Here is a 24,343-nt window from a genome sequence, read left to right as displayed (position 1 = left end):
CTATTGGGCTCAGATACATACTCACTGGCAGTCCCGATGGAGGTGTTGAGTACAATGCCTTGATTGGGCTCGGATACGCACAACTCAGAGCCGCTTGGGCAGTAACTTATATAGCAGCCTGGACTTATCAGTTTCGGCAGTCCTCCACTCACCTCTCTCTCTCTCTCTCTCTCTCTCTCTCTCTCTCTCGTAAGTGAAATGTTCATTTCGCTGCAATCGCCTCCGGTAGCCCAGGGCTTTTCTGCCCAGACTCCCGGGCATGATTGGGCGTCCATCCAGCTCGCGCTGGAATATACCCTGGCCTGGGTTACCGCGGTCGAAAATGGTACGTACTTCGAGCATTGCACGCTGAATTACGCTGACTGCCTTCCAGAGGACTTCTGCCAGTGCAATTATCCGAGGCCTGGTAAGTCACAGTATCGACAACTTCCACAGCGTTACTGACCTGCCGCCAACAGGAGACCCAGAAGTGCTCGATGACCTTGGAATGTGCATCGGAGACATGTGTCTGGATGAGCCAGTTGGTGATAATGGCGAGTTCGTGGGTGAAATGGACTTCAAGCAACAGGATTTGAGTCCTGGTGCTGACACTGCTCTTGTTGATGACCCCGCCGCCCCCGCCATCGCTGCTGCCCCCGCCATTATCCCTGCTCCCGTCACTGCTGCTGCTCCGGCTGCACTGGCCGTTGTTGGTCCAGTTGTCACAGGTCCCGGGCCTATTGCGCAGGCCCCTGCTGGCCCTGCCGCTGGTGCTCCTGCTATTGCTGCCATCGCTGCAGTCCCTCCTGCAGGTCCAGGAGGTTTTGAGATCCCCCCCAGCTTTGCCGCAGCACTGGGCATTGAGCTCCCACGTCCTGCTCAGCCTAACGACCACGCTCCATTTTACTGCGTGACACATGGATGCGTTGTGGGCGTCTTCAATGACTGGGATGTACAAATGTAACATTGCCATTCAGCGGTGACTTATCGACTCTTCAGGAGCGTTGTAGCTGCGTACATACATGGCATTCCCGGCGCCTTCTGCAAAAATTATCCGTCGTACTTCTCTGCGCTCAGCGCATTCAATGTTGCCCATACACAGGGCATGGTGCAAGTGTTGTGATGAATGCCGGGGATGTTTGCATGGTAGGCCTGTCTTTGTTGTCATTGTTTCTGTGCTCTCGTATGTGTGCCGCATCGTTCTGATTTCTTGGTTGCACCAATGTGCACCTATCTGCTTACTCTTGCGTAGTACTAACACAGTATTTACGTTCTCGCCAATGTCTTTCTTCCTACACCCCCCCTCTCGCGCTCACTCATGGACAAATGCGATACTTATACGTGATGTTGTCAAAATGCATGCCTTGTTCCCAGAATAACCGTGTGAGCATTGAAGAAAACTTATAACACAAAAGCTGTCAGTCGTTTTTGTGCACTTAACCGTTACGATGGGGCGTCGGGCTAAGTATTTCACGCATGACGCCAAAAAGTGGGCCGTTCAGAATCAAAAGCATGATTATAATCACACAGCGAGGTAGGCAATGAATATTATAATATCACGCAGAACGCTCACCGTGATCAGAACAGAGGTCGCATTACACGAAGCTGACAAAACCAAAAATGGTACATTGTGCGCCAGGGACACTATACAACGCCATTCACCGAATCACTCCTGAACACACCACCGCTCTTCATGGAGTATGCACAGCGAGACTTTCCGCTAAAATTCCGACCTGTCATCGCTCAAACTCCTGACCTCGGACTATGGACTCACCCTTACGCCTTTCGACCCCCCAACCACACATGGTCCTCTAAAGTCTTGCAGCAGATGGTCATCCAAATCCACGGGTTCCAGTGGAACCAGTTGGTTACACAGGGACAGGAGCGCTATTACGAGACTTGGCAAGAGGACAGTGGATGGGATGCCAAAGCAGGTCTGGCACGAGAGGAGGTCAGCGCCCGCATGGCAGTGTGGCAGTGTAGTTTTGAAGCTGCGCGAGGTGACACGATAGGAGACTTGTACTTGGAATGGGGCGCCAAGATCATCTGCTGCCTCACTAAGGAGCTAGATGTCAGATTGGGGGGTCTATCTGTGTACGATGAGGCTCACCGCAATGTAGATTTACCATTCCAACGTCTAAACATGCGTTAGAGTAGATGGGGAATATATTGTAGCAGGGGGGCAACAAACTTACAGTCCAGAGCACCATGTTAATCTTGAGGGACAAGGAGCCAGAGGTGTGAGCGTCTGCCAGAGTGAATCGCACTTCGGCGTCACGAGTGGCTGTATGTAAATGTGCTCGAACACCCTCACACACGGCTTTCATCATCCAAAAAAATATTCAGATGTTCGCAAGGGTTCTCGTACGTCCTATACTAAAATGTCGATGTTGTATTTCTATTGTGCTCGAGCGCAAACTGTCGAACTGAGCCACTTGGCCGAAATTTCAGTAGGATGCTTATTCGTTCACTCATTGGTTCTTGGCTAATGCACGTGAGAGGCTCGTCACACCACTCAGCAGAGTTTAAACCTTCCCTGAGGTACTATATGAACCCGTCCTTCCTTGAACATGCTCTCTCTTTACGACCACTTTGACCGGTGTTCGGCGCTGCTCAGTACCCACTTGCCAGGCCGCTTGTAGCCGCGATGTAGTAGACCGACACTCCATTGGGGGCCCGCCTCATGGCCGTAATGAGGGATGCTCAGGCACCTTCCCCCCTTCGGAGGTATATTGTGACTGCCCTCTCACGGTGAAAGGTGGGGATACCTGGCATGGGGAAGTGTTGCGAAAACTCGTCATTTATGCTTTGTGTTATGTCTATCTTTCCTTGTCGTTGTCTCGGTGAGTGTTTTTTTCTCTCTCCTTTGTCGCCAGACGACACCTGATCAAAATTTTTAGTGACTCCGTTGGTGAGGTACGTCGTCTTCATCTGCACTTGTGGGTGCCCCTCCCTATGGTGGTGCAGGGTCAGTCGTGTGGTGTTGCGTCGCTGCCGCTCGAGTCGAAGGTATGTCATTGCTCTGCAGGTTGTCTTAGGTATGTTGATCATGGTTGGCATGGTAGCCTTGTGCTGATATTTTGTTCGGCTCTGCTGGTGTCTGTCTATCTTTCCTTGTCATTGTCTGGGTGAGTGTTCTTTCTTCTTCGTCGCCGGATGACGCCTGACGGAAAATTTTAGTGACTCGGTCGGTAAGGTACATCGTCTTTGTACCTGTGCCTGTGGGTGCCCCTCCCTATGGTGATGTAGGGTTGGTCGTGCAGTGTTGCATCACTGCGGCTCAAGTCGAAGGTATGTCATCGCTTTGCAGGTTGTCTCGGATATGTTGATCACAGTGTAGGGTCGGTCGTGTGGTGTAGGGGTCAGTCGTGCGATGTTGCGTCGCTGCCACTCGAGTCGAAGGTATGTTGTCGCTTTGCAGGTTACCTCGAGTATGTTGATCATAGTTGGCATGGCAGACTCATGCCGACATTTTGTTCAGCTCTGAAGGTCATGATTCGTGGCGTGTGGTGGGGTTAGTCTATGGGATGACGTGTCACTGTTCTGATGTAGTTAGTATCATTGTGACTGTTGGTCACTGTATCGGGATGATGGCGGCGTCAGTGCGATGTACTTTTGGTGTTGCGGTGCATGAGTGGGCATAGAGTTTGGCATTTCTTTGTGAATGATGAGGAGATGTGCTTGCTAGTGCGGTGTTTGAAGGCCTGCCAGATGGTTGGAGTGATTGGTGGATGTGCTGTGGGTGTTGGCGCAGGTCGGTGGTCAGTGTTTTTGCTGACTTCCGCTGTAGAGTGCACTGGAGGCGGTTTGCTTGATGTTACGTTGCCTAGTCGAATGTAATCGTCGTCCCAATAATTTTTGTAGTGTGAAATTGTCTCCGAAAGGATGCATCTGCTATATGATATGCGAGTGATGAGCTGTGCGGGTCGCACAATCTATGCATTGATGAAGCTTATTGGACATATCTAACAGCTTCATTCAATTTGATAGGTGATATTCGCCGTGGTTCGAACATTGTAGATCGCTAAGCTTGCGAGCGGTGCGAGTCACACAGTCTGCGCATAGACGAAGCTTATTGGACATATCTGACAGCTTCGTTCAATTTGATAGGTGATATTCACTGTCGTTCGAACGTTGTAGATCGCTCTTGCGAGCTATGTGCGGCGTTGTTGCAGGTATGCAGGGAGTATGCCAAAATTCCGCATCATAATGGCTGACATTGAATTCCAAATTAGTACTTTCTCAGTGCAGCATCAAGAATCGGATGCAAGCGAACAAGTGCAATTCACCACCAGTGTATGATATATCAAGATGTTCGGTCGGTACTTAGCATTTCATCTTTAGGAAAATTCCCATTCAGTTTGCAGTCGCCCCTGACAACGCATGCTATGTTCGACTTTTTTTCGTGTCAGCTGCATGGTGTTCATGATGGTGTGATTTTTTTTTCCTGTGCCTTCCTCCCACCCGCACTCATTTACCTGCCTGAAGGCTCACCGATAAAATGAAACCATGGGCACGACTGAAGTCCATCTGCTCTGCAGCAGTCTCCATTATGGCCAGGAAGAAACGTACTGCCAACTTTGAGCAGTACACTGTCTTAGATGTCGGTGCCGACGGCACAAAGAGTTACACTCACTACCTGGGTCCGCCTCAGTGCGACATCGTGCGGCACACGGAATATGTATCTGGAGGCAACAAAGTCACCGCTCGGACGTCGTTCTACAGTACTCCCACCACAGATGCAGGCGGACAAAGCATGCCATCGTTTGATTTGTCAGAGCTCTGCGGTCCTGCGGGTTCTGAGGTTGCGAATGAGGATGTTGATCTTTTCGACCTGGATGCAGAGTATCTGGAGGACATGGAAAAGTTGTCTGGACAAACACCCCATCGACGCGGTGCAGGGGTAAGTCTTCTCCAAAATTTTGGAAGTAATTGTCGCTTAGTAGTGCGCAGGATCATCCTCTCCGGGAATGGGTTCCGGAGATCGACAACTACCTCGCCGAGATGTTGCATCTCGAGGGGCGTTGTGGCTTCAATTCCGGGCGCTGCAAGTTTTGCGAGGAAGGACCGGCCATGATTCACTGCCAAGATTGCTTCGAAATCGCCATTTATTGCCGCACATGCGCTGTAAACTTCCATCGACTCAATCCTTTCCATCGTATGCAGGTTAGTACAGTATTATCATCTTCTGACATGGTGATCTTATATGTGATTCTGTTGCAGAGATGGTGTGGCTCTCACTTCCAGCCTGTCTCGTTAAAGGACCTTGGGTTACGAATCCAACTGGGCCACCATGCTGGACAGCCATGCCGTCTGCCTGTGCAAGCCACCGGTGATGATTTCTTGATTCTCGATGTTACTGGTATACATGCAGTGGGACTGGATTTTTGTGGTTGTGAGACGGCTGAGGTCCATACCGTACAACTTCTCCGCACACGACTATTCCCTGCCACCTCAACAAACCCCAAGACGGCGGCGACTTTTGGACTCTGTCGATATGCCCACCTCCTAACCACGCAGTCGAAGACGTCTGGCTATGAGTTTTATCAGAGCCTTGCCCAGCTGACTGATAATACCAGTGTGCAGACCCCCAAGGTACGTGATGACTGTCAAGCTCCAACTTTATGTGTCACTGACGAAGTATAGGATCGATATCCCGCCTTCATGCGTATCATGCGCATGTGGAGGCATCTCAAGATGCTGAAGCGAGCAGGTCGGGGCCACGATCCTGGAGGTGTACGTGCAACCAAACCTGGAGCATGCGCAGTTCTTTGCCCGGCCTGTCCACACCCTGGAAAGAATTTGCCTCCTGACTGGGAGGAAGCCCCAGAAGATCAAAGGTGAGCTTGGTATATAGATTTCGACCGAATCGCACCAAGAAATAATGCACGGCGATAGGTGGCTATACCGGCTTTTCATCAGGCTCGACGCGAACTTTCACCTCAAACGTAAGAAGGTGTCTTCAGACACCATCGACCCTGGGCTCAATCACGGTTACGCGTACTTCGTGGAGGAGAAGACCTACAAGGATTATCTGACCACATACAATTCTCTCGTGACAGAAGAGTCAAGCACTTGCAACAACCATGATGCAGTCAAGTTGGCCAATATGAAAGGCTCAGTCGCCGGTACAGTGGCAAGTGGTGTTGATGCAGTTACATGCACACGCCATGACATGAGACTGCCATGCAGTGTCGGTGACCTCCAAAAAGGAGAGTGGTAAGCTTATGTTTATGATTGTTCACGCTCTTGTACTGATCAGTGTGGGATAGTTATGTAAATATGGATTACATGTTCTTTTCGACTCTAGGCATCGATGCTCCGCACGATGTCATCATCTCCTACAATATCGCATGTCAATGGTCCAAAAACTTGCGGAAACGACACCTTATATACGAATCATGTCTGTTCCAGATGGAGGATCACGAGTTCATCTTCCTTGTGCTGAAGTTCCATATCCACACCCATCAACAGTCATGTCAAGACAGTTACTCATTCCACAAGACCCCGCATGTCGCTGAGACAGACGGTAAGGGTGTTGAGCGGCCGTGGTCGGACTCAAATATGTACTCCTCAAGCACGAAGGAGATGGGCCCTGGTTTGTGGCGTGATTTCCTCGACGATGCGTTTGCGGACTATAACTGGAGGAAAATATGTGGAATGCGTGAGTAATCAAAACGAGGATTCTGTACCTGTAGGCTAATGATGTTGAAGCTACTCTGTTTCTTCGGAGGATGAAAGCTGTGTTGCCAGAGTGCAATGATCAGGTCTTTGCATTCGCAGAACTCAACAATGCCATGGCACAGGAGGATCGAGATGTGTGGAGAGCTGCTCTAGAGACATGGGAGAAGGACCCATCGAAACCCAACCCGTTTGTCGTGACTCATCCAAGTACGTGCTCGCCTTCATATTACAAAATGTTCAGCTGATATTCCACATCAATACAGCCATAACTCAAGCAGCTGTGCACCTGCAGCTAGCCAACGAGGAGGCTGCAGAATTGGAGAAGGGCAAGCAATGTGGCATGCTGCATGAGTTGGTTTGGACAGGACACAGCAGGCCTCGGAGCACGCTCCACAGATCTCCAATGGGACAAGATCATCGAGCGGCACAATGGTCTTTGTCGCAAGATAGAGGCTTGGGCGGAGATCCAGCAGCTGTATATGCCTAGCACCGTCACATTGCGTGCATGAGCTGTCGCTACAGCTGTCAAGGAGGTCCTCGCGCAAGACATGGTGCTCTATTTGCCATCGGAGTTGCCCTCGGGTACCCTTTGTGACCCTCGTGTTCAGAGGTATGAATTGCGTTTGAGGACTGCTCAAGCATACGATGCGCTAGATGAACTCCGGCGACATCTTCGCGTGCATGCTCACTTGTACAAGTTCAAAGACCGCTTTGTCCATGGGCAACGGTATCTCACTCGTGCGAAGACGGTTATCGCGCGTGTGCAGGACAAGATCAACGCTGACGCAGCGCGTTATCACCGTGCCTATTCCGCCATCAACTCGTGGGCTACCTTACTCCACGAGCCTTTGATGCCCAACGACTTGGGACCGCTGCAAGGTGAAGACGTACACGGAATGACGGATGGGATGTTGGGTGAAACTCAGAGCCAGAAGACATTGTCTTGGATATGGCGGAGACATGGCGTAGGGAGCAGCAGCGTGACGGACAACACCGTCCATGAAGGTTGGATATTAATTTATTTCGCGTTTCTCACTTCTTGAATGCTCACGAAAACTGCTAGAGCTCCACGTTGAATGGTGCAATGCCCGTGCTCGAGCCTATCGCTGGATGGAGGAATGCCGCCAATTGCCAGAGGAGATGCGCAGAGTCATCTCATTTTACGGTTGGATTGCGCGGTGGTGGCTGGAGCTGATAGACACGATCCCTGCGCGATCACGCGAACACCTGGAAGGCACCACCACATACGCTTACCACCAGGCAGACATCCGACTGTCCATGAGGGAACACTGCAGATCGGTATGGCATTGTGTACCTGCCTGGCTGCAGGCGGGAGGAGACGTCAGCATAGATGCTGATTCAGTTGAGCCTACGATTCAGGAACCCCCTCCAATGAACGATTCTGCTTCCACGTCGGCAGGTCTTTCGACTTCCGTTCCTACTCCTGCGCATTAGGCGATCATCATGCAGGTCCACTTCGCAATGGTTCACATGTCGGTTCGCTAGTGACTGGTTCAGTAACTCTACAAGCTTGTCATTGATTTATGGACATTGATATTCTCCTACGAGAGCAGTATGAAAAAATATTTGTTTTTGCTTTCTACACTGAAGTGAGTCCTAAAAGGAAACCTATAGCACAAAAGAATACACAGTGAATTCTATGAATAAATTTCCAACCAGAGGGGAAGGCACAGGCACGACAGGGCGCGACAGGAAGGTGGGATTTTGCCGCTCGATCGGGAATAGATCTGGGGGATCTAACGAAGCTACCAAAATAGCGATGAGATTGGCGGCACCAGAGACCCACAAGGAAGGGCCGGGAGCGGTGTCAGGAGAGGGGGAGCACCGCACACAAGAGACTTATAGGAACCACTGTATGATATATCAGAGCTTGTAGTAACTATCACTGTCAATATATCAGTCCCAACTTCTTATGACCACATCTGATATATCAGTATGCCAGGGACAGGTGTCAGAAGACCCATCTCATTACCCCAAAAGCATGGCAGGTGATGGCACAAAGACTTGCATACTGCTATTGTACTATGACTCCCACACTGCAACCCATGGGATACCCATGATGGGTCTTGACCCATACAGACCCATAGCTGACCCATACCCAACCCATGAAAAACCCATACCCATGTGATGGGTATGGGTTTTCCATGGGTATGGGTGTGGGTATACCTTGTCAGACCCATGGAATACCCATACCAGACACTAATTGCATAAGGCAGTTCCAGGGCATTTTGACACAGTGATTGCACGAGAACATCCCCCCAATCCCTTGGACCAGAAGCAAAATAAATCACTTGAAGGCAAGTTTTTTATTTACCTTTCTGTACTGCCTGAGTGTACTGACATAGTTCCAAGGTTTATGTGTTGCTCGAGTCCGTGCAATTTTCAGGGTTCCTGAAGAATACGACAGACAATTCAAGGACCCTTTGGCCTATGTTGAATGGTTTACACCTTTTCGCTCACTGGTCTCAGATATTGGCATGTACAAGATTTCATATTCTCACCGAAATAATGCCCGCCGGAGTTCAATCGTTCCGGTCACACAGATTGTACGGAGTTGTCACTTGATACCACACTGGGGACGATCAGTGGTGCCATCATGGACATCTGCAGAGGTTCTGGACCAGGCTACATCATTTTATGTGAATCCATACCTACGGCATGATGATTTCTTAATGTTCCGTTACTTAGAAGAATTAAATACATAGATTTGTGGTTATGTCTAACCACACTTCCCTAGTACTCACTGACATGACTGGGGAAGTTCAGATGTACATCTCCTAGCATTAGAGTGCATTCAGTACCTTTGAAGGCTGTAACAATGATACAAGATTCACTGAAGCTCTCTAGGCAATCTTGGACCAGATAGACTGGTAAGACTGCTCTCTATTACTAATGAGGTCTATCTATCACCTAGTCAGAGCTATCGAGACTAGGGAGACTAGGGAGACCATAGTGGTGTCTAGGGTGAATTGGGTTTTTCCTGATGTACTTAAGGTACACATTGTACGAATTTTCTTGCGCACATTCCAGCTTTTACAGAGTAAGGCGTGGAAGACCTTAACTACTAACCATGCAGAGACTTGAATGGGTCCACTGAGTAAGTAATTTGTCTAGAAGTTGACGCTACTAGCAGGTACGAGGGGGAACGTGCTGCGAGCTGCACCAGCTCAGCCAGTGCTCAGCCGCCGTCGCGCAGTAAGGTACAGTATATGCAAGTATGTACTTCTGATGCTAGGTTTGCCTCGCCGGGAGGTGCGCCTTCGGAGTGGACGGCCCGACGGCCCGACTGACCGAGGGCCAGGCAATAGTATTCGCCCCAATCTTTCTCGGCCGTGAAGAACAAACACATCGTCATGCAACATTCATTCTTTGCTGCCAGCCCCGACCATCGTGCCCCTCGCTCATGCTCCGCAGAGTTATCTTCTCTCGTCGGACGCTGGCGGTGGTCTCTGGCGCGACCGCTGTCGCCGCTGGCGGTGGATACTACTACCTGAACTCCGGGCCTTCGTATCCGCCATCGACCAAGCAGACTCGCCGGCCCCCGCCGCCATGGACACCCCCGTCGAGAGAGAGTATGCTGAATGCGCTTAGATCGTCTTCGGAGAAGCAAGGCGATGAGTATCCTGACGAATTTGATCTTCTTATCGTCGGTGGAGGAGCTACCGGAGCTGGTGTTGCGGTAGATGCTGCTAGTCGCGGTTTGAGGGTAGCCTTGGTGGAGAGGGACGACTTCAGCGCAGGTGGGTACACCCGAAAATAAGGGCACAGATCCGTCTGTGTCTTGCCTTGCTGTGCACGAATACCAGAAGTGGGAGCCTAGTAACGCATGGTCTCCTGGGGTTTGATAGATAAAGTCTGAGACAGCCCGTGGGCTCCGAGAGGCATACCTCTGCTATTGGAGACCTCAGAGGTATGTATCGGTGGGGGGAGTTTCAGTTCGTCTAACATGCATGCGTTGAGCACAGTCCTGGATCGCGACCCTTATTCGAAGGTTCTACATACTGTGCCTCTTCGGTGGACTACAGCTCAGATGTGCTCACAACCGTAACATTCATAGGTACTTCCTCGAAATCCACTAAGCTGGTGCACGGAGGTGTCCGGTACCTGCAGAAGGCGGTCATGGAACTAGATTACGAGCAGTACAAGCTTGTGAGGGAGGCGCTCCATGAACGTCGCATCTTCTTGCAGACTGCACCATATCTCTCGGCTATGCTTCCGATCATGCTGCCTATTTACAAGTGCGTAGATATTTTGAGAGCAGATCTCATCGTATTGATCTCCTGCCGGGGATATTATTCAGGTATTGGCAAGTTCCCTATTATTGGGTAGGTTGTAAGATGTACGATGTTTTGGCTGGGAAAGAAAACATGGAATCGTCTTACTTAATGAGTAAGGGGAAAGCATTGGAAACTTTCCCGATGCTGAAAGGAGATGGTCTTGTCGGTGCATTGGTGTATTACGATGGTGAGCTATTATTTACTTAATTTCTAATGCACCTAACGTTGTGTAGGACAACACAATGACTCGCGCATGAATATCGCACTCATTATGACTGCGGTCCAGCAAGGGGCGATAGTCACGAACCACGTCGAAGTCACATCTCTCCACAAGGATGCAACTGGTTCGGGTAAACTACATGGTGCTCGCGTTAAGGACGTGCTTACGGGTAAGGAATGGGATGTTCGTGCGAAGGTATGGATCTTACTTTTTTGTAAATTTCGTCTCACTGAGCAGAACATAACAGGGTGTAATTAACGCGACTGGGCCGTTCTCTGACGCTCTGCTCACAATGGACAACCCCGAGCACAAACCAATTGTTCAACCGTCTTCTGGTATTCATATCACGCTTCCGAACTACTACTCTCCGCGTAAAATGGGACTGCTAGACCCCGCGACCTCTGACGGGCGTGTGATCTTCTTCCTCCCCTGGCAGGGCAACACGATCGCCGGTACCACGGACACTCCTGCAGAGGTCGAGACCGAACCGAGGGCCCCGGAGGAGGAGATACGGTGGGTCCTGGAGGAGGTGCGGCACTACCTCAGTCCTGACATCAAAGTTCGGCGAGGCGACGTGCTCAGCGCGTGGGCTGGCCTTCGACCCTTGGTGCGCAACCCGAACGCAGCAAGCACCGAAGGCCTCGTGCGGAATCATATGATCCACGTATCGGACAGCGGATTGTTGACCATCGCCGGTGGAAAATGGACCACGTACAGGGCGATGGCTGAGGAAACCGTCGACAAGGCTGTTGAAGTCTTTGGATTGAAGCCCAAGAACGGATGCATCACCGAGAGGCTCAGGCTTGTCGGAAGCGACGGCTGGAGCAGGAATATGTTCATCGGTCTTATTCAACGAGTTAGGCATTTTTAATTCGTCCTTTGACAATTCTGATGCATCTCTGGCTCGTAGTATGGCCTTGATACAGAAGTTGCAAAGCATCTGTCGGACAATTATGGTGATCGCGCCTGGACGGTTTGCTCACTTGCTCATCCTACCGGGTTATCATGGCCGATTCATGGAATCAATCTCAGCCCTGGATATCCTTGTGCGCGTTGAATGCCTGCTCGCTACGCAAAGCACTGACTCAGGGAATTCATGTTTGGCTCCACCAGACATCGAAGCGGAAGTACGCTACGCCGTGCGCCACGAGTATGCCTTGACCGCGGTAGATGTCATTGCGCGCCGCTGCCGTCTGGCCTTCCTGAACGCGCAGGCCGCCCTGGACGCCCTCCCGCGAGTCGTGGATATCATGGCCGAGGAGCTCAAGTGGTCTCACAAAGAGAAGGAGGAGCAGATCAAGAACGCGACCAAGTTCCTTGCGAGCATGGGCCTCCAGCCCAGCGCTGTACCGTTCTCGAAAGCGGAGGCCCACGGCCTCCGGGAACATGTAGAGGGCTTCCTCGGCCTTGGTGCGAACAGCGAGCCTAGACGGCGTGCGGCGCGTGAGATGGTATACTCCCGGGCGCAGTTCGAGACGGGGGAGATTGAGACGCTCCAAGAGGCGTTCGAGAGCCGCGCGAAGGCTGCGAACCCCTCTCAGGAGCCGGAGTGCATCGCACAAACGGATGTGATTGAGCTCATCAGGGACCTGCCTGGCTATGAGGGCGTGAAGATGAAGGACTACGATTACGTGCTTGAAGAGGCTGGCTTTACGAAGACGCAGGACATCGATTTCGACGAATTTGTTGAGGTGCGTCTTTTACAGCGGCTACGATGCATAGGTATGAGAGCGACTCATTACCTGCATCAACTTGTAGATCTGCGGAGGGTTGCGCGAAGTCTTATTCGCCCCCCTCTCCACAACAGCGATCAAGTCCGACAGGCGCTTCATTCCAGTGGAAAAAAGTGGCGGTGGGGTTTGAGTGCATACCTCGTTCCATCAGGCAGTATCTTCAAATATGTTGTCATAGCTTATATCACTTTACAACCATCCATCTCAATTATCCTTGCGGCCGCGTAGAGTGGAATTACTGACGTGATGCCTAGTCTGCAGACAGGTGCGCACCCGCACACACCTCGCAGCGTATCTCAGTCTATTTGTCGTCTTCACATCTTGTGTCTAACCATACGTCCCCACCGATGATTTAGCTAGGAGCTAGTGGTACACTCACGCGCGACGATAACGGTGCGCCCCCTTAGATAGCCGACGCTCTTACCATTGCCCACCCACCCATCGACACTGAACGTGACAGAGATGTCTGACAGTACTCAAATATTGGGAGGCCTCAAACGCCCAGGATCGTTGACATGCTTTACCCCTAGGACGCCCATACCGTGCACCGAATGGCCTGGGCATTGCTCTACCACTCTGTCCATTGCATCGTCTGAAACCTAGAAGCAACAATATTACTTAACGTTGGCGACTGGCGGTGACGAGGGAGGAGGCGTGCAACAGGGAAGCCGGAATTGTAATATTCAGCAACGCCCGAAGAATTTCGCACTAGCAATGCCGGTGCTTGCAAATACCTGCCCAGCAGATTTTCGCACCAGCAATGCCTGTGCCAATACATGTCCATTATCCAGGCAGAATTTTACTCCAGCAATACCGGAGTGTTCACTGCCTCCTCTATACAAAAGACCATGCCAACGCAATTGATTACAGTGCATCAAATATTCACTCCATGCAAGCAGAGATCAAAATTCCACTCTCAGGCTAGTGTGACTGGGGGAGGAGGTGGTGGTATATTCCGGACCCCTCCAAGCTAATGAGTCTATGCATCCCCTCTGATTCCCTCACGAAGAACCCGACCACAAGTCCGGACTACTGGATGACTGCACTCCTATGTATAGAGTGTGCTATCCTGAGGCACGAAGGTTGAAGCTTTGAAGCAGAGTGTCAGTCTGCCCACGGGAGACTAGCTAGAGTGCGCGACATGCTGTCGTCGGCTGTGTCAGAACCAGCCTTCATTTTCTTGGTCTCATATACCTACCCCTCTGCAGCTGGTAGACATAGTACTATCGTAATAGGTAAGCTCCGGCGTAACATGCGTGCAGGATCAATGGAAACAGAGTGAACCTTCAAGCTTTCAAGGTTGTTCAGGCACAGTCCCTCCTTGCAAGCTTGTCGTGCTCCCAACTCCTTCGCATATACGCAAGTCTGGTTAGTCAATACTTGGCAGGGAAAAACTTACTGACATATAGTAACTGGGCTCTGAAGCGGGACACGCTGCAAGGGTTGCAGCCCAGAAGCCTAGGTGGCGGTCATCATTTGGCATGCATCGACGCAACGCATCGATATTCGAGAGCGCCAGCTTTGAGAATAACGTGCAGGTGTGAGCGACAGCGGAGCGTTGACTCGGACGCACCACGCCGCCGCCACATTTCCCCCCACTGCGCCTCGATGGCAGCTCGTAACTCGTAGACTGCCACGACCTTGCAGCCGCAGGATCGCCCCATTTGCGCTTCGATTGAGGAACGGCGCGAGGACTTTCAGGCCTGGAATGTACACCCTTGAATATGGTCGGGAATGTTGTTGACTCGGCAGACGTTGCGCATTAATTGCCATTGCTCAAGTCTGACGAGGAGATGCGTGCGCAAGGCAGGAGAGGGAAAATTTGCTGCAGATGTTCGTACGACAACATGTTTTGGAGAGCGCTGGAGCCGTGCGGAACTCTTGAAAACATCCAATTGATGCATTTTCTTCTTTTTCGCGAACGGCAAAACGAAAAGCAGTGAACATGATGCAGCAATCCAAACACGCGACGCGTCAAGGACGGTCACGTGCGCTATACACTTGAACTCAAGCTTGACTCGGTGTTGTTGTTGTTCTCCTCTCAGCGTCCACGTCCTGCTCTGCATACCTCGACTTCGTGAACGTCTACCATCCTCACCCCAAAAATATAAAGCATCACCGTCTGCTTGCTCACCGGTGTCTGGGCCATATTGCAATTCGGGACCTCCCTACTACCCAGACGTCGAGCTACACAAGCCCAGTCTTTCGATCGCTTTCTTGTGTCAGATGTCAACAAGCAAATCTAATGCGAAGGGGCGCGCCACGTCTGCACCAATATCTGGAGTGTACAAGCCAGATTCCATTCGAGTATAGCTTATTCATCACTGTTATTGTTGTGCTCGTCTGAGTTCCACTCTCCCACAGGACGTAGCAGAGTCATTAAACATAACGAGTTTTTCAGACGCAGTAGCGTCTTCGCTTGCTAGCGATGTTGAGTATAGGGTTCATCAGGTGTTGGAGGTGTGTAACTCTACAATCCAATCCACCATCAACATGTCTACATTATTCCCGATTTTCAACAGGAAGCTGCGCGCTTCATGCGTCATGCCAGACGCACTACTTTAACGACCTCTGACGTGGATCATGCCCTGCGTGTGCTAAACATTGAACCTCTCTATGGCCATTCACCTCACAACCCTCCTGTGTTTCGGCGTGCACCGCCATTCCCGCAATTACCGGCTGCGGGATCTGTATATTTTGTCGAGGACGAAGAGATTGACTTCGATCGTGTGCTCCGCGAAGAGAAACTCACACTTCCGAAGGGCGTAAGTTGGACAGCGCACTGGCTCGCCGTTGAAGGCGTACAGCCACTGATTCCAGAAAATCCACCTGCCATCCCGAAAGATACTGATCAGGACTTCGTTATGGCTAAATCTACATCATCACCATTGCGGCCAGGAACTGTATTCCCACCGTCTCCTCCATCCTCAGATCGGCCCTCCCCGATGCACACCGTAACGAAGCAGCAACAACAGCTTGTGAAGCACGTTTTGTCACGGGAGCTGCAGCTGTATTATACTCGCCTTACGTCTGCACTCCTCCCACCCTCCGCTTCGGATTATGCGAAGCGCACGGCTGCACTGGCCAGCTTGCGACACGACGCAGGGTTGCAAGCACTACTGCCGTACCTTGTCCGGTGGGTGGGAGAAGGTGCCGTCAGCGCGCTGAAAGGAGGCGTGCAGAGCGAGACCGACGGCCGAGTTCTGGAGGTCCTCCTTGATGTGATCGGCGCCCTCCTCGATAACTCAACGTTGTTTGTGGAACCATATGTGAGTGAGACAATCATAACGAGCCACCTAAGCCTTAACTCACCTTTCCATAGCTGCACCAACTCCTTCCGCCAATACTTTCGATTTTACTTCACTCTGCGCTACCTCCGTCACATGCCGCGGAACTTCGCACATCCGCCTCGCAGATACTTTCGCACCTTCTTACTCACTACTCAACAACATACCCATCTCTACCTCCCAGAATTATGAAGACTTTGCTTCTGGCGTTAATCTCCCCAGGCAAAAGTAGAGGCACACGCGAAGGCGCGATACGCGGGCTCATGGGTGTGGGTAAAGAGGCCGTCAGAAAAGGCCTCGTCGATGGGGGTGGCGCGAAAGTGGTAGGGAGTGAATGTTTTGAGGGGGAGTCAAGCCCGGTTGTGGAATGTGCCTTGGTTGGAATGGGTTTTCATTTCTGTGCACATTGATTCTCACGCTCTCTTTTAGGACGCACTCAAGATGCTGCATCCTCCCTCAACTATGTCCACGCCTTTGGACGCATCTTCCGAGACTGACGTGAGGGCCGTCACGCAGTTGCGTGAGGTGCTGGGTGACTTCTTCGCAAACAAATTGGTCGACGATTCTGAGTGGGCCAGGGGTATATTGTCTGCTGATCAAAAAAGTTAGGAGAGTTTTCCGGTACCTTCCCTGGGTCGCTTTCAGCTGAAGCTTGTAGATTGGTTATTGCATGTATTTGTTCTGCTTCAGATGCGCTATCGACGGGAATTTAGTCTGTATTTCTGTCTGCCTGCAAGTCCTAGTGCCAGTCCCTGGTCATCAACTCGACGTGTTACTTCTCGTCGGGTATCCTGGGCTTCTGTGTGAGCTGTTGGTACTATTGCAGTCGCTGAACTTCTGCCGCCGCTACTTGCCGTTGTGCCTCTGATGATACTCCGGCAATTGTCGGACTTGGCAGGTCTCGAGGGGGTATCCAAAGCAGGTTGTTGAGAACATAGTGAGAGGTATGCAGATGAGGCGAAGCACAGTCCCAATTTTTACCATGGGGCCCCAGAGATCTGGCATTGTCCAGACCCACAGAGGCAACATATACCCAAGTTTCTCAAATCCATTGGGTAGGTGTCATAGGATTCGCCGAAACTATGTGCTCGTCATCCATGCTTCTACATCAGGCGCTAGAAACGGTGAATCGGTCAAGCGCGGGTATGGTGTCGCCTCATACGCAGATCTATTGAGAAAGCGGCCTACATATCCCATCCATCGTCTCTTTATCAAGGAGGTGTTCACAGGAGAGATGATGATCACCCACAATTTCAGCAAGCTCGAGTGCATCAACATGAGTATCTCGTCGTCTCTACGTATATCATAGGTTTTGTCCATCCCCATCTTGAGCAGTAAGTAGCTCACGCACTGGCAAAAAGTGTTGGCCTCCTCGCAACTGGTTAAAGTTGTTAAAAATGACGGCTACCGAAGCTAAGTTCAAGGGTATCCCACGCAGCCATCCTTTTCCTGAGGAGAAAGTGGGCTGGAGAGGGTGCGTCATTCGCGTTCATCTGCTTTACTAATGCGTTTTTGAGTCGGTATACTCACAGGTATGTTGAATGGGAGGACAAACCAGACAGGAAAGCTCCCGCTACTCAGATTCTCAATACGAAGCACTTCATGCCTCCGCCGGGTACGTTAGATACTAACTCAAAATTCCTCCTACTGCATGTCCATGTTTTTGTTACACTAGAATTCCAGCTTGTCCCGCTCCCAGACACCAACCCGATATTGATTGGCCACCGCTGGAAAGAGTATCACGAAGCGCTGGGTCTGAAGAGTATCGTCGCCCAGAGCTGGGCCACAGTCTGTATAGAGAAGCCGGGCATGATACACATTCTCGACTTCCCGTACAACGGAGAGATACCGCGCGAGCCCTTGTTGGCGGGCAAGATTACTGACAACCAGTATCACTTGTAAGTTACAAGATACGTGGCATGCAGGATTCTGTTGACCGTCAATGTCGGACAGTGTTCGAAATCACAGAAGGATTCCAGACATTGATGAAGATGCCTTCGAGCTGGAGGTCGGCGGGCTTGTTCGCAGGCCCGTGGAGTTCGTCATGAAAGAACTCAAGGATCCGTCCAAATTCCTGTACGCATCACTTCTTACCTTCTACCTCAGCCAACTTTCGCTCAATTCCTAGGTAGTGTGAAGTGACGATCACTTTGCAATGTAGCGGAATCCGCCGTATTGAACAGATCAATCAATATCCTGGTGACGGAGACGAGCTGATCAACGCAGTATCTAATTCATATACTTGAATTTATATGACTCTGACGAGACCTTGTCGTAAGCCTTGGGGAGAAGGCGCTATGTAGGTTCGTGTTTCTGCAATGATCACTTCAACTGAGGAACAAATCGTACTAGTGGTACGGCAGTCTACCGTGGTATTTCAGTCAAGAATATCCTAGATCGGGCGTGCGACGGTGTCTTGCCCGAAGCCAAGCACATTAAATTCATCAGCGCTGACACATACTTCAAGTGAGTTAATCATTCCACCAATGAGTTGTGTCTTCCTGATACCCATGGCGATCCAGGAAGAACAATGTCTATCACTATGCTGTCTCTATTCCCTACCGCAAAGTCAAGCAAGACCAGGAGGTATTACTCGCTTGGGAGATGAATGGTGTGGCTCTGCCGAAGATACACGGTTTCCCGCTGCGTGCTGTCGTGCCGGGTGTTATTGGCGCCAGAAGCACCAAGTGGTTGTATAAGGTCAATGCACTCGCAGAGGCCAGTATGGGGCCTGTTCAGCGGCAGGAATACCCTTACTACCCTTCCCAGGTAGGTCCGTGCGTGTGTCTAGTGTGCTATTTACTTCGAGTAAAGAATTGGATAGTTCGGCAAGCATAACGTCAAGTGCTCAAATGGATTCTCAATTCAGAACATGCCCGTTTCGTAGGTGACTTGTGCAATGAGAGGATCTGATGCTCGCTGACTTGTTCTTGAATGCAATCAGGAGCGCAATCATGTTCCTGCTCGACAAACAGGTCATCATCCACGAGGGCAGCATCGAATTTCGCGGCTGGGCGTACAGCGGAGGCGGCGGTAACTGGGTAGAGAGAGTAGACGTCTCACCGGACGGGTACTAATCCTTGTTTTCTTGATCCTTATTCTGTTCCTTCTCATGGCACTTCCTGCAGAGGCTATGTCTGGTATTCCGTTGAACTTGGTGATATGACTGAGAAGGTGAAGTCTTCGGAACATGTCGAGGTGGCTTACTTACTGATGTTGTCTTGATTCATAGCACTACTGGACATGGCAGCTGTGGAAGATCCGGCTGCCAGTCGATGCCTCGAGTTCAAGTTGTGCGTGCGCACATGGGACTCTTCCTGCAACACAGAACCAACCTTTGTTCGCTCCGCCTGGAAGTGAGCTATAAGCGATTTATGCATCAACATTTCGACCTTCTCATATCTTACCTAACCACATCTGGGATTTACACGTCACTTCGTCGTCTCATCGTATCAAGATCTACAGCGTCAATAAGTCGAAGCCCGCTACCGCGGCACGGTTGCGCGTTGGGTATGGAGTCATTCACGCCGGTCACCAGGCCGCTGGAGTTCAGTCTGGAAGGATGAGTCCTTGAGCGTTATCCAGAGAACCGCAGGAGTGACGATCGGCGCGGTGTTGTTCATTTCTTTCCATGTCCTCACTGCAAATCATAGGGTGTACAACATGTAGCATTATGAAACAGACAGGGAACAGTACGTTAGAACGAGAGATGGACGACAACGAGAAGTCAACGACGACAGCAAAGCGTTACGAAGCATAACTGTATCCTGTATATGTTCTATGGAGCTTGTGCTCCCTGGGTTTCTGGACTGTGCTCCTCTGCAATTTTCATGACCTCCATTAGCAATGTCTGCTGCTCCGGGCTAAGGGAAGTTGTCGCGACTTGGTACATATGACCGTTCTTCATCTGGAATGCTAGGGGAATATACAGGGTTAGCCGAGTCATCAACAAGAAACTGAACGTACTTGTCAAAGCCTGTTTGAAGGAGAGATAGGGATCTGCATTGTCCAGCGGACTAATGTAGCCAAGCTCTTCATCGATGTCGGAATCGTCAGAGATTTCGGACACATCTTCACCAGCCGCCTCCTTTTCGGATCTCTCGCGTAAGCGTGCACCCTAGGACAGGAGTCAGCAGATGACCAGTGGCATGTGCACAGAGATCCCTTACCTCGTTCGCAAGCATTTCCAAATAAGCCGAGTCTTCATCCCAAACATCATCTGGATAACGTGTAGGCCAAGTAAACGGGTCCTATGAGGACGAAATAGAGCGTACCATCGGTTTCGTTCATGTTGAGTAATCTCGAGTCATCACTATCGTCGTCGTCATCATCAGCTGAGAATGCTTCCTGCAGCTCTTGGCGCGCTGAAAGAAGTGTCACAAATAATCGGCAATCATCCATTCGCCCATTCAGCTTACCCGCAATGGCCCGAGGAAGCTCCCTGAAGAGATGCAGAGCACCCGATACAATACCAGGCCAGCCCTCCTTGACCAAGTCCGGGATAGCACTCGGGTCCATTTCCAGCAGCGCACACAGGGCCATGATGCTGAGCTTCTTGTCATGTACACGAGGAAGACCCTTCTCGTTGTTGATTGCTGCAAACCACTTGTCGAAAAACACACGGGAGATCCCAGGGCGGTGGCTCTCCATCAGATGCAAAGCAGCAGCAGGGTTATAAAGCACGGTGTTGATGAGGACTTCCAGATTCGCAAGACGGAGAGCAGTAGTTTGCGATTTGTCGAAGATGCTGAAAGATGTGGCAATGATTGTTTGCAGGGCCTAGAGAGGTGGTCATCGGTATGGAACGGAAAAGGAGGTTGGGGTTCTTACATCGTCGATGGAACCCCTCAAGTTCAGCATCATAGACTCGATCAGCTTGCAACCGTTTACTGCATCATTTTCACCCAAGTGATCACTTGTGATGGATGTTGTGTAAACATCGAGGACCATCTGCCTGTAGTCGGGGCGGGCCTTGAAAACATCGATGCCGAAAGATACGAAGTTATCCAAGGAGGGTAGCATCTCTGGAATGCCAGCGCTCAACGGATGTGAGACATCTAAGAGCGGGTGCGACTTACCGTCAAGGAAATCGATGGCTTCAGCCTTGAACGTCTTGTAAGTGAGCTCAAACACCGGCCACATGCTCGGAGAAACGCTGCGTAGTTTGTAGGTGAAGCTGTCGACCAGCTCGTACATGTTGTCGAACAAGTCTATGCAAAAGATAACCCATGAACATCCCTCCTTGAAGCCGGAAGAGTATGTTTCTCCACTTACCGAGTAACTTATTCTCGAGAGTGAGTACAATGATAGGAATAATGATCTCCTGTACCTGTGCGAGGATTTCAGGGGAGGAGTCCACTGCATCAACAACCTGACATCTAGTTAGCATCAAATGAATCAAATCTTAGGAACATGCAGCAACTCACAGTACCAATCGTCTTGGCCACACCCATAGCGGCGAACGTCTTGTCCTCGTCAGGCTCGCGATCCATCAAGCTGTCAAGATCCACGTCTGAAGCATTGACGCTATCCGAGACTATACTCTCTCGTGCCAAGCGCGTATATGTCTCGCACTACTAATCTGTAAGCATGGGACTCGTGCATAGACGATGAGACATACAAGACGTGTGGCGAGCTCAGCTGCAACAGGCAACAGCTCCGTGTGATATTGTTCCACCATGTTCTCCATGCAGTGGTTGAGGATGTCCAAGTCTGTCTCGTCCGACAGTTTCAAGAGAGCTGAGCAGACAAAATTCTTCAGTATCCAAGATGTGGTGCTATCAATGCTGGACTGACTGTGGATAACCTTGCCAACCTCGGGAGCTACGGCAGATCTCACTGGAAGGACAGTAAGCGAGCTACTACAATGATTGTCCGACCAACGCACCAGACTCGTGAACAGTCACCATCTCGGTTAAAGCCAACACGGCCTGAACACGAACTGGGAGTTCTGAATCATCCAGGCAAGCCGCAAGGGCTGTAAAATGCGAGCGGAGGTACTGTGGAGGTGCTTAACGTTTTAAGTTAACAAGCAGGATATTCAAGATGCCACACCTCATCATTCGAGAAATGCAGACCAGCTTTTGTCACTGTTCCAAGAACTTCGCAAGCCTGTACGACGAACTGTGAGAATATGATGACATGCATTTGGCATGAGACATACGATTGCCCTCATGTACGGCTCGCTACTCGCGAACTCCGGCAGTACATGCTGGATCATAAATTGCTCCATGCTGTTCTTGACATCAGGGTGACGCATGATGAATGGACCCAGTCCAGCGGTCATGTTCAGTGCACCGAAACGCTGAGGAGGAGCAGGCTTCCTGCATGAAGAACATCAACGTCGGGACAAAACCACAGTTCCGCAATACTTACGACTGCAGGACCGAGTTGATGAAACTGAGGATAGGCAAGAACGTTGTCTTCGTCCTATTACTCACCAGGGAGAACAAGAATGATGTCGCAGCCGATACAGGACTGTCGAATATTTCATATTCATCTGACCATATGGAAGAGAAAATTTAAGAAGACGATGTCTGATTATGGCGGAACCTGAAATACGCACCGACGGAAGTGCGAACATAGTCGATTGGATCGGTCTCCCATAGCTCTTTCTTCACAGGCGTGAAAGACATCTGCGGGAACACGTAGGACGAAACAAGATTTTGGAAATGAGGCTTGAGCAGAGCCCACGTCGACTTCGGCTTAACACTGTCGTGCGCTATTCAATCGAGACTCCCAATACTTTCTTTGAGTCATTATAGACGTACCACTCAGTGAAGAACGTGAAGATTTGATATTGGCACTTCTTCGAAAGCCACACTTGGCCGGAGACATACAGTTCAACCTGGCGGAGATAGATCTTGAAAATCTCTGGAGCGAAACTTGTCACGAAATGCTGCGCGAACTGCCCGTAAGCCTGCTGCAGCGAGCTCGGCAGCTGCGAGGGGTTGCCAAAGCGGTGGAACAGGCGGCCAAGGACGCCGTAAGCCCATTTCTTCGCCTTCCACCACTCACTTCGCTCGCGCTCTTCTTCATCTTCGGGGACTGCTCCGGCGGGGATCTGCAGGTTAACTACCTGGAACAACACGCGACCCCAGGGGACTAAGCTTTCTGCGCTCTGGTGATGTGAGCTCAGATGCAAGACGATACTGGTCTTATATGTTTTGAGGATGAGGTGAAGCATCAGTGGAATTTCTTGATTCGCATTCGCAGGTGGTGTAGAAAGGAGCCGCGTGGCTATGTCGACTAGCGTAGGGAAAAGCTGAGCCACTAAATTGGCCATAGTTGTAGTAGATTGACGAAAGCTGCAAACAAGGTTACTTGATTGTAATGAAGGTGCAGTGAGAGAATCCCTCACCGGAATGCCCGAACCATTTCGAGTGCGGCCACACATCCTGCAACAACTTCTCGTATGTCGCCACTTGCAAGCAGTATCTTCACGTCGTCTGTAAGGGTAGGCCACTTTTCGGGATAATCATGGGCGACAATATTCTTCAAAGTTGTGGCGAGCTGAACAGTGATACTCCTAGATGGAGACGACGCAAGAAGGGGTAAAAGCGACCCCTTCAGTACTTGTCGGTCAGAAGGAGGGATCGGAACTTGGTCCGAACGTTCAGGAGCAGATTGAATGAAGTAGGAAGTAAAGACGCGATTTTTGAGATAGACAACTCCGGCCTGTCGAGTAGCGCTACAAAACAGTTCTACATGAATGAAACGCGTGAAAACGCGTCGGACACGTACAGATCAACACCGTCGTTCCCTATGATCTGGAGGAGGGCAGCGAGCATGCCCTCCTGTGCACCGATCTGCCAACGGTGACATCAGACTAAGATGACCCCGTCTGACACCTAAGGCGGCTGTGAGACGCACCTTGCGGATCTGGAGCTCTGCGGCCTTTTGGACATTTGGATCGGGATTGTACGTGCTCGCAAAGAGGTTGGATAAACTTTGAAGGTCCATCTGGATCGCGGGTTAGCATCTTCAAACAGGCAGTACAGACAAGGAAGTACCGTTCCAACGTCTTATGAAGCAGGATGGGGGTATATGAGAGGACCGAAGGAAGGAAAGAGGTCGATTTTTTCTTCGCGCACAAAGCGTGTGGCAAGTCGCGTGCAACGCGTTCACTTATCAACTCTTATT

At 50.7% G+C, this 24,343-nt stretch overlaps 8 protein-coding genes across 8 annotated transcripts; 7 read left to right on the top strand and 1 right to left on the bottom strand.

The window, feature by feature from the left end:
* Positions 1–198: 198 nt before the first annotated feature.
* On the top strand, positions 199–943 carry SCP_0503170 (hypothetical protein; the record flags this gene model as incomplete). The annotated part of the gene is made up of 3 exons (XM_027758381.1): positions 199–325; positions 374–406; positions 459–943. 3 exons carry the CDS (start codon positions 199–201, stop codon positions 941–943), a joined length of 645 nt encoding a protein of 214 aa, XP_027614182.1.
* A 729-nt stretch (positions 944–1,672) lies between these two features.
* On the top strand, positions 1,673–2,131 carry SCP_0503160 (hypothetical protein; the record flags this gene model as incomplete). The annotated part of the gene is made up of 1 exon (XM_027758380.1): positions 1,673–2,131. One exon carries the CDS (start codon positions 1,673–1,675, stop codon positions 2,129–2,131), a length of 459 nt encoding a protein of 152 aa, XP_027614181.1.
* A 56-nt stretch (positions 2,132–2,187) lies between these two features.
* On the top strand, positions 2,188–7,150 carry SCP_0503150 (hypothetical protein; the record flags this gene model as incomplete). The annotated part of the gene is made up of 9 exons (XM_027758379.1): positions 2,188–2,219; positions 4,468–4,882; positions 4,933–5,145; positions 5,203–5,574; positions 5,626–5,819; positions 5,878–6,198; positions 6,252–6,643; positions 6,694–6,870; positions 6,927–7,150. 9 exons carry the CDS (start codon positions 2,188–2,190, stop codon positions 7,148–7,150), a joined length of 2,340 nt encoding a protein of 779 aa, XP_027614180.1.
* Positions 7,151–7,211: 61 nt separating this feature from the next.
* On the top strand, positions 7,212–8,118 carry SCP_0503140 (hypothetical protein; the record flags this gene model as incomplete). The annotated part of the gene is made up of 2 exons (XM_027758378.1): positions 7,212–7,668; positions 7,727–8,118. The coding sequence occupies 2 exons, from the start codon at positions 7,212–7,214 to the stop codon at positions 8,116–8,118; spliced, it is 849 nt and encodes a 282-aa protein (XP_027614179.1).
* Positions 8,119–10,087: 1,969 nt separating this feature from the next.
* Positions 10,088–13,044, top strand: SCP_0503130 (Glycerol-3-phosphate dehydrogenase, mitochondrial; the record flags this gene model as incomplete). Its single annotated transcript, XM_027758377.1, has 8 exons — positions 10,088–10,424; positions 10,742–10,922; positions 10,985–11,148; positions 11,195–11,376; positions 11,429–12,037; positions 12,092–12,227; positions 12,295–12,872; positions 12,940–13,044. The coding sequence occupies 8 exons, from the start codon at positions 10,088–10,090 to the stop codon at positions 13,042–13,044; spliced, it is 2,292 nt and encodes a 763-aa protein (XP_027614178.1).
* Positions 13,045–15,140: 2,096 nt separating this feature from the next.
* Positions 15,141–16,810, top strand: SCP_0503120 (Transcription initiation factor TFIID subunit 6; the record flags this gene model as incomplete). The annotated part of the gene is made up of 5 exons (XM_027758376.1): positions 15,141–15,221; positions 15,279–15,374; positions 15,437–16,183; positions 16,237–16,578; positions 16,631–16,810. The coding sequence occupies 5 exons, from the start codon at positions 15,141–15,143 to the stop codon at positions 16,808–16,810; spliced, it is 1,446 nt and encodes a 481-aa protein (XP_027614177.1).
* A 788-nt stretch (positions 16,811–17,598) lies between these two features.
* SCP_0503110 (sulfite oxidase) lies at positions 17,599–19,568 on the top strand (the record flags this gene model as incomplete). Its single annotated transcript, XM_027758375.1, has 12 exons — positions 17,599–17,675; positions 17,734–17,816; positions 17,877–18,099; positions 18,155–18,277; positions 18,334–18,339; positions 18,481–18,504; positions 18,554–18,667; positions 18,724–18,970; positions 19,026–19,084; positions 19,146–19,271; positions 19,330–19,375; positions 19,434–19,568. The coding sequence occupies 12 exons, from the start codon at positions 17,599–17,601 to the stop codon at positions 19,566–19,568; spliced, it is 1,263 nt and encodes a 420-aa protein (XP_027614176.1).
* Positions 19,569–19,979: 411 nt separating this feature from the next.
* Positions 19,980–24,163, bottom strand: SCP_0503100 (Probable importin; the record flags this gene model as incomplete). Its single annotated transcript, XM_027758374.1, has 20 exons — positions 19,980–20,116; positions 20,168–20,318; positions 20,371–20,420; positions 20,476–20,565; positions 20,620–20,980; positions 21,032–21,225; positions 21,280–21,411; positions 21,476–21,572; positions 21,628–21,774; positions 21,822–21,940; positions 21,998–22,039; positions 22,089–22,200; positions 22,256–22,312; positions 22,365–22,524; positions 22,577–22,700; positions 22,767–22,912; positions 22,972–23,508; positions 23,562–23,891; positions 23,945–24,009; positions 24,074–24,163. The coding sequence occupies 20 exons, from the start codon at positions 24,161–24,163 to the stop codon at positions 19,980–19,982; spliced, it is 3,141 nt and encodes a 1,046-aa protein (XP_027614175.1).
* Between the last annotated feature and the right edge of the window lie 180 nt (positions 24,164–24,343).

This window comes from Sparassis crispa, assembly GCF_003851025.1.
Source record: "Sparassis crispa DNA, contig_000004F, whole genome shotgun sequence".
Lineage (NCBI taxonomy): Eukaryota > Fungi > Basidiomycota > Agaricomycetes > Polyporales > Sparassidaceae > Sparassis > Sparassis crispa.
This window is presented reverse-complemented; position numbering and strand designations above follow the sequence as displayed.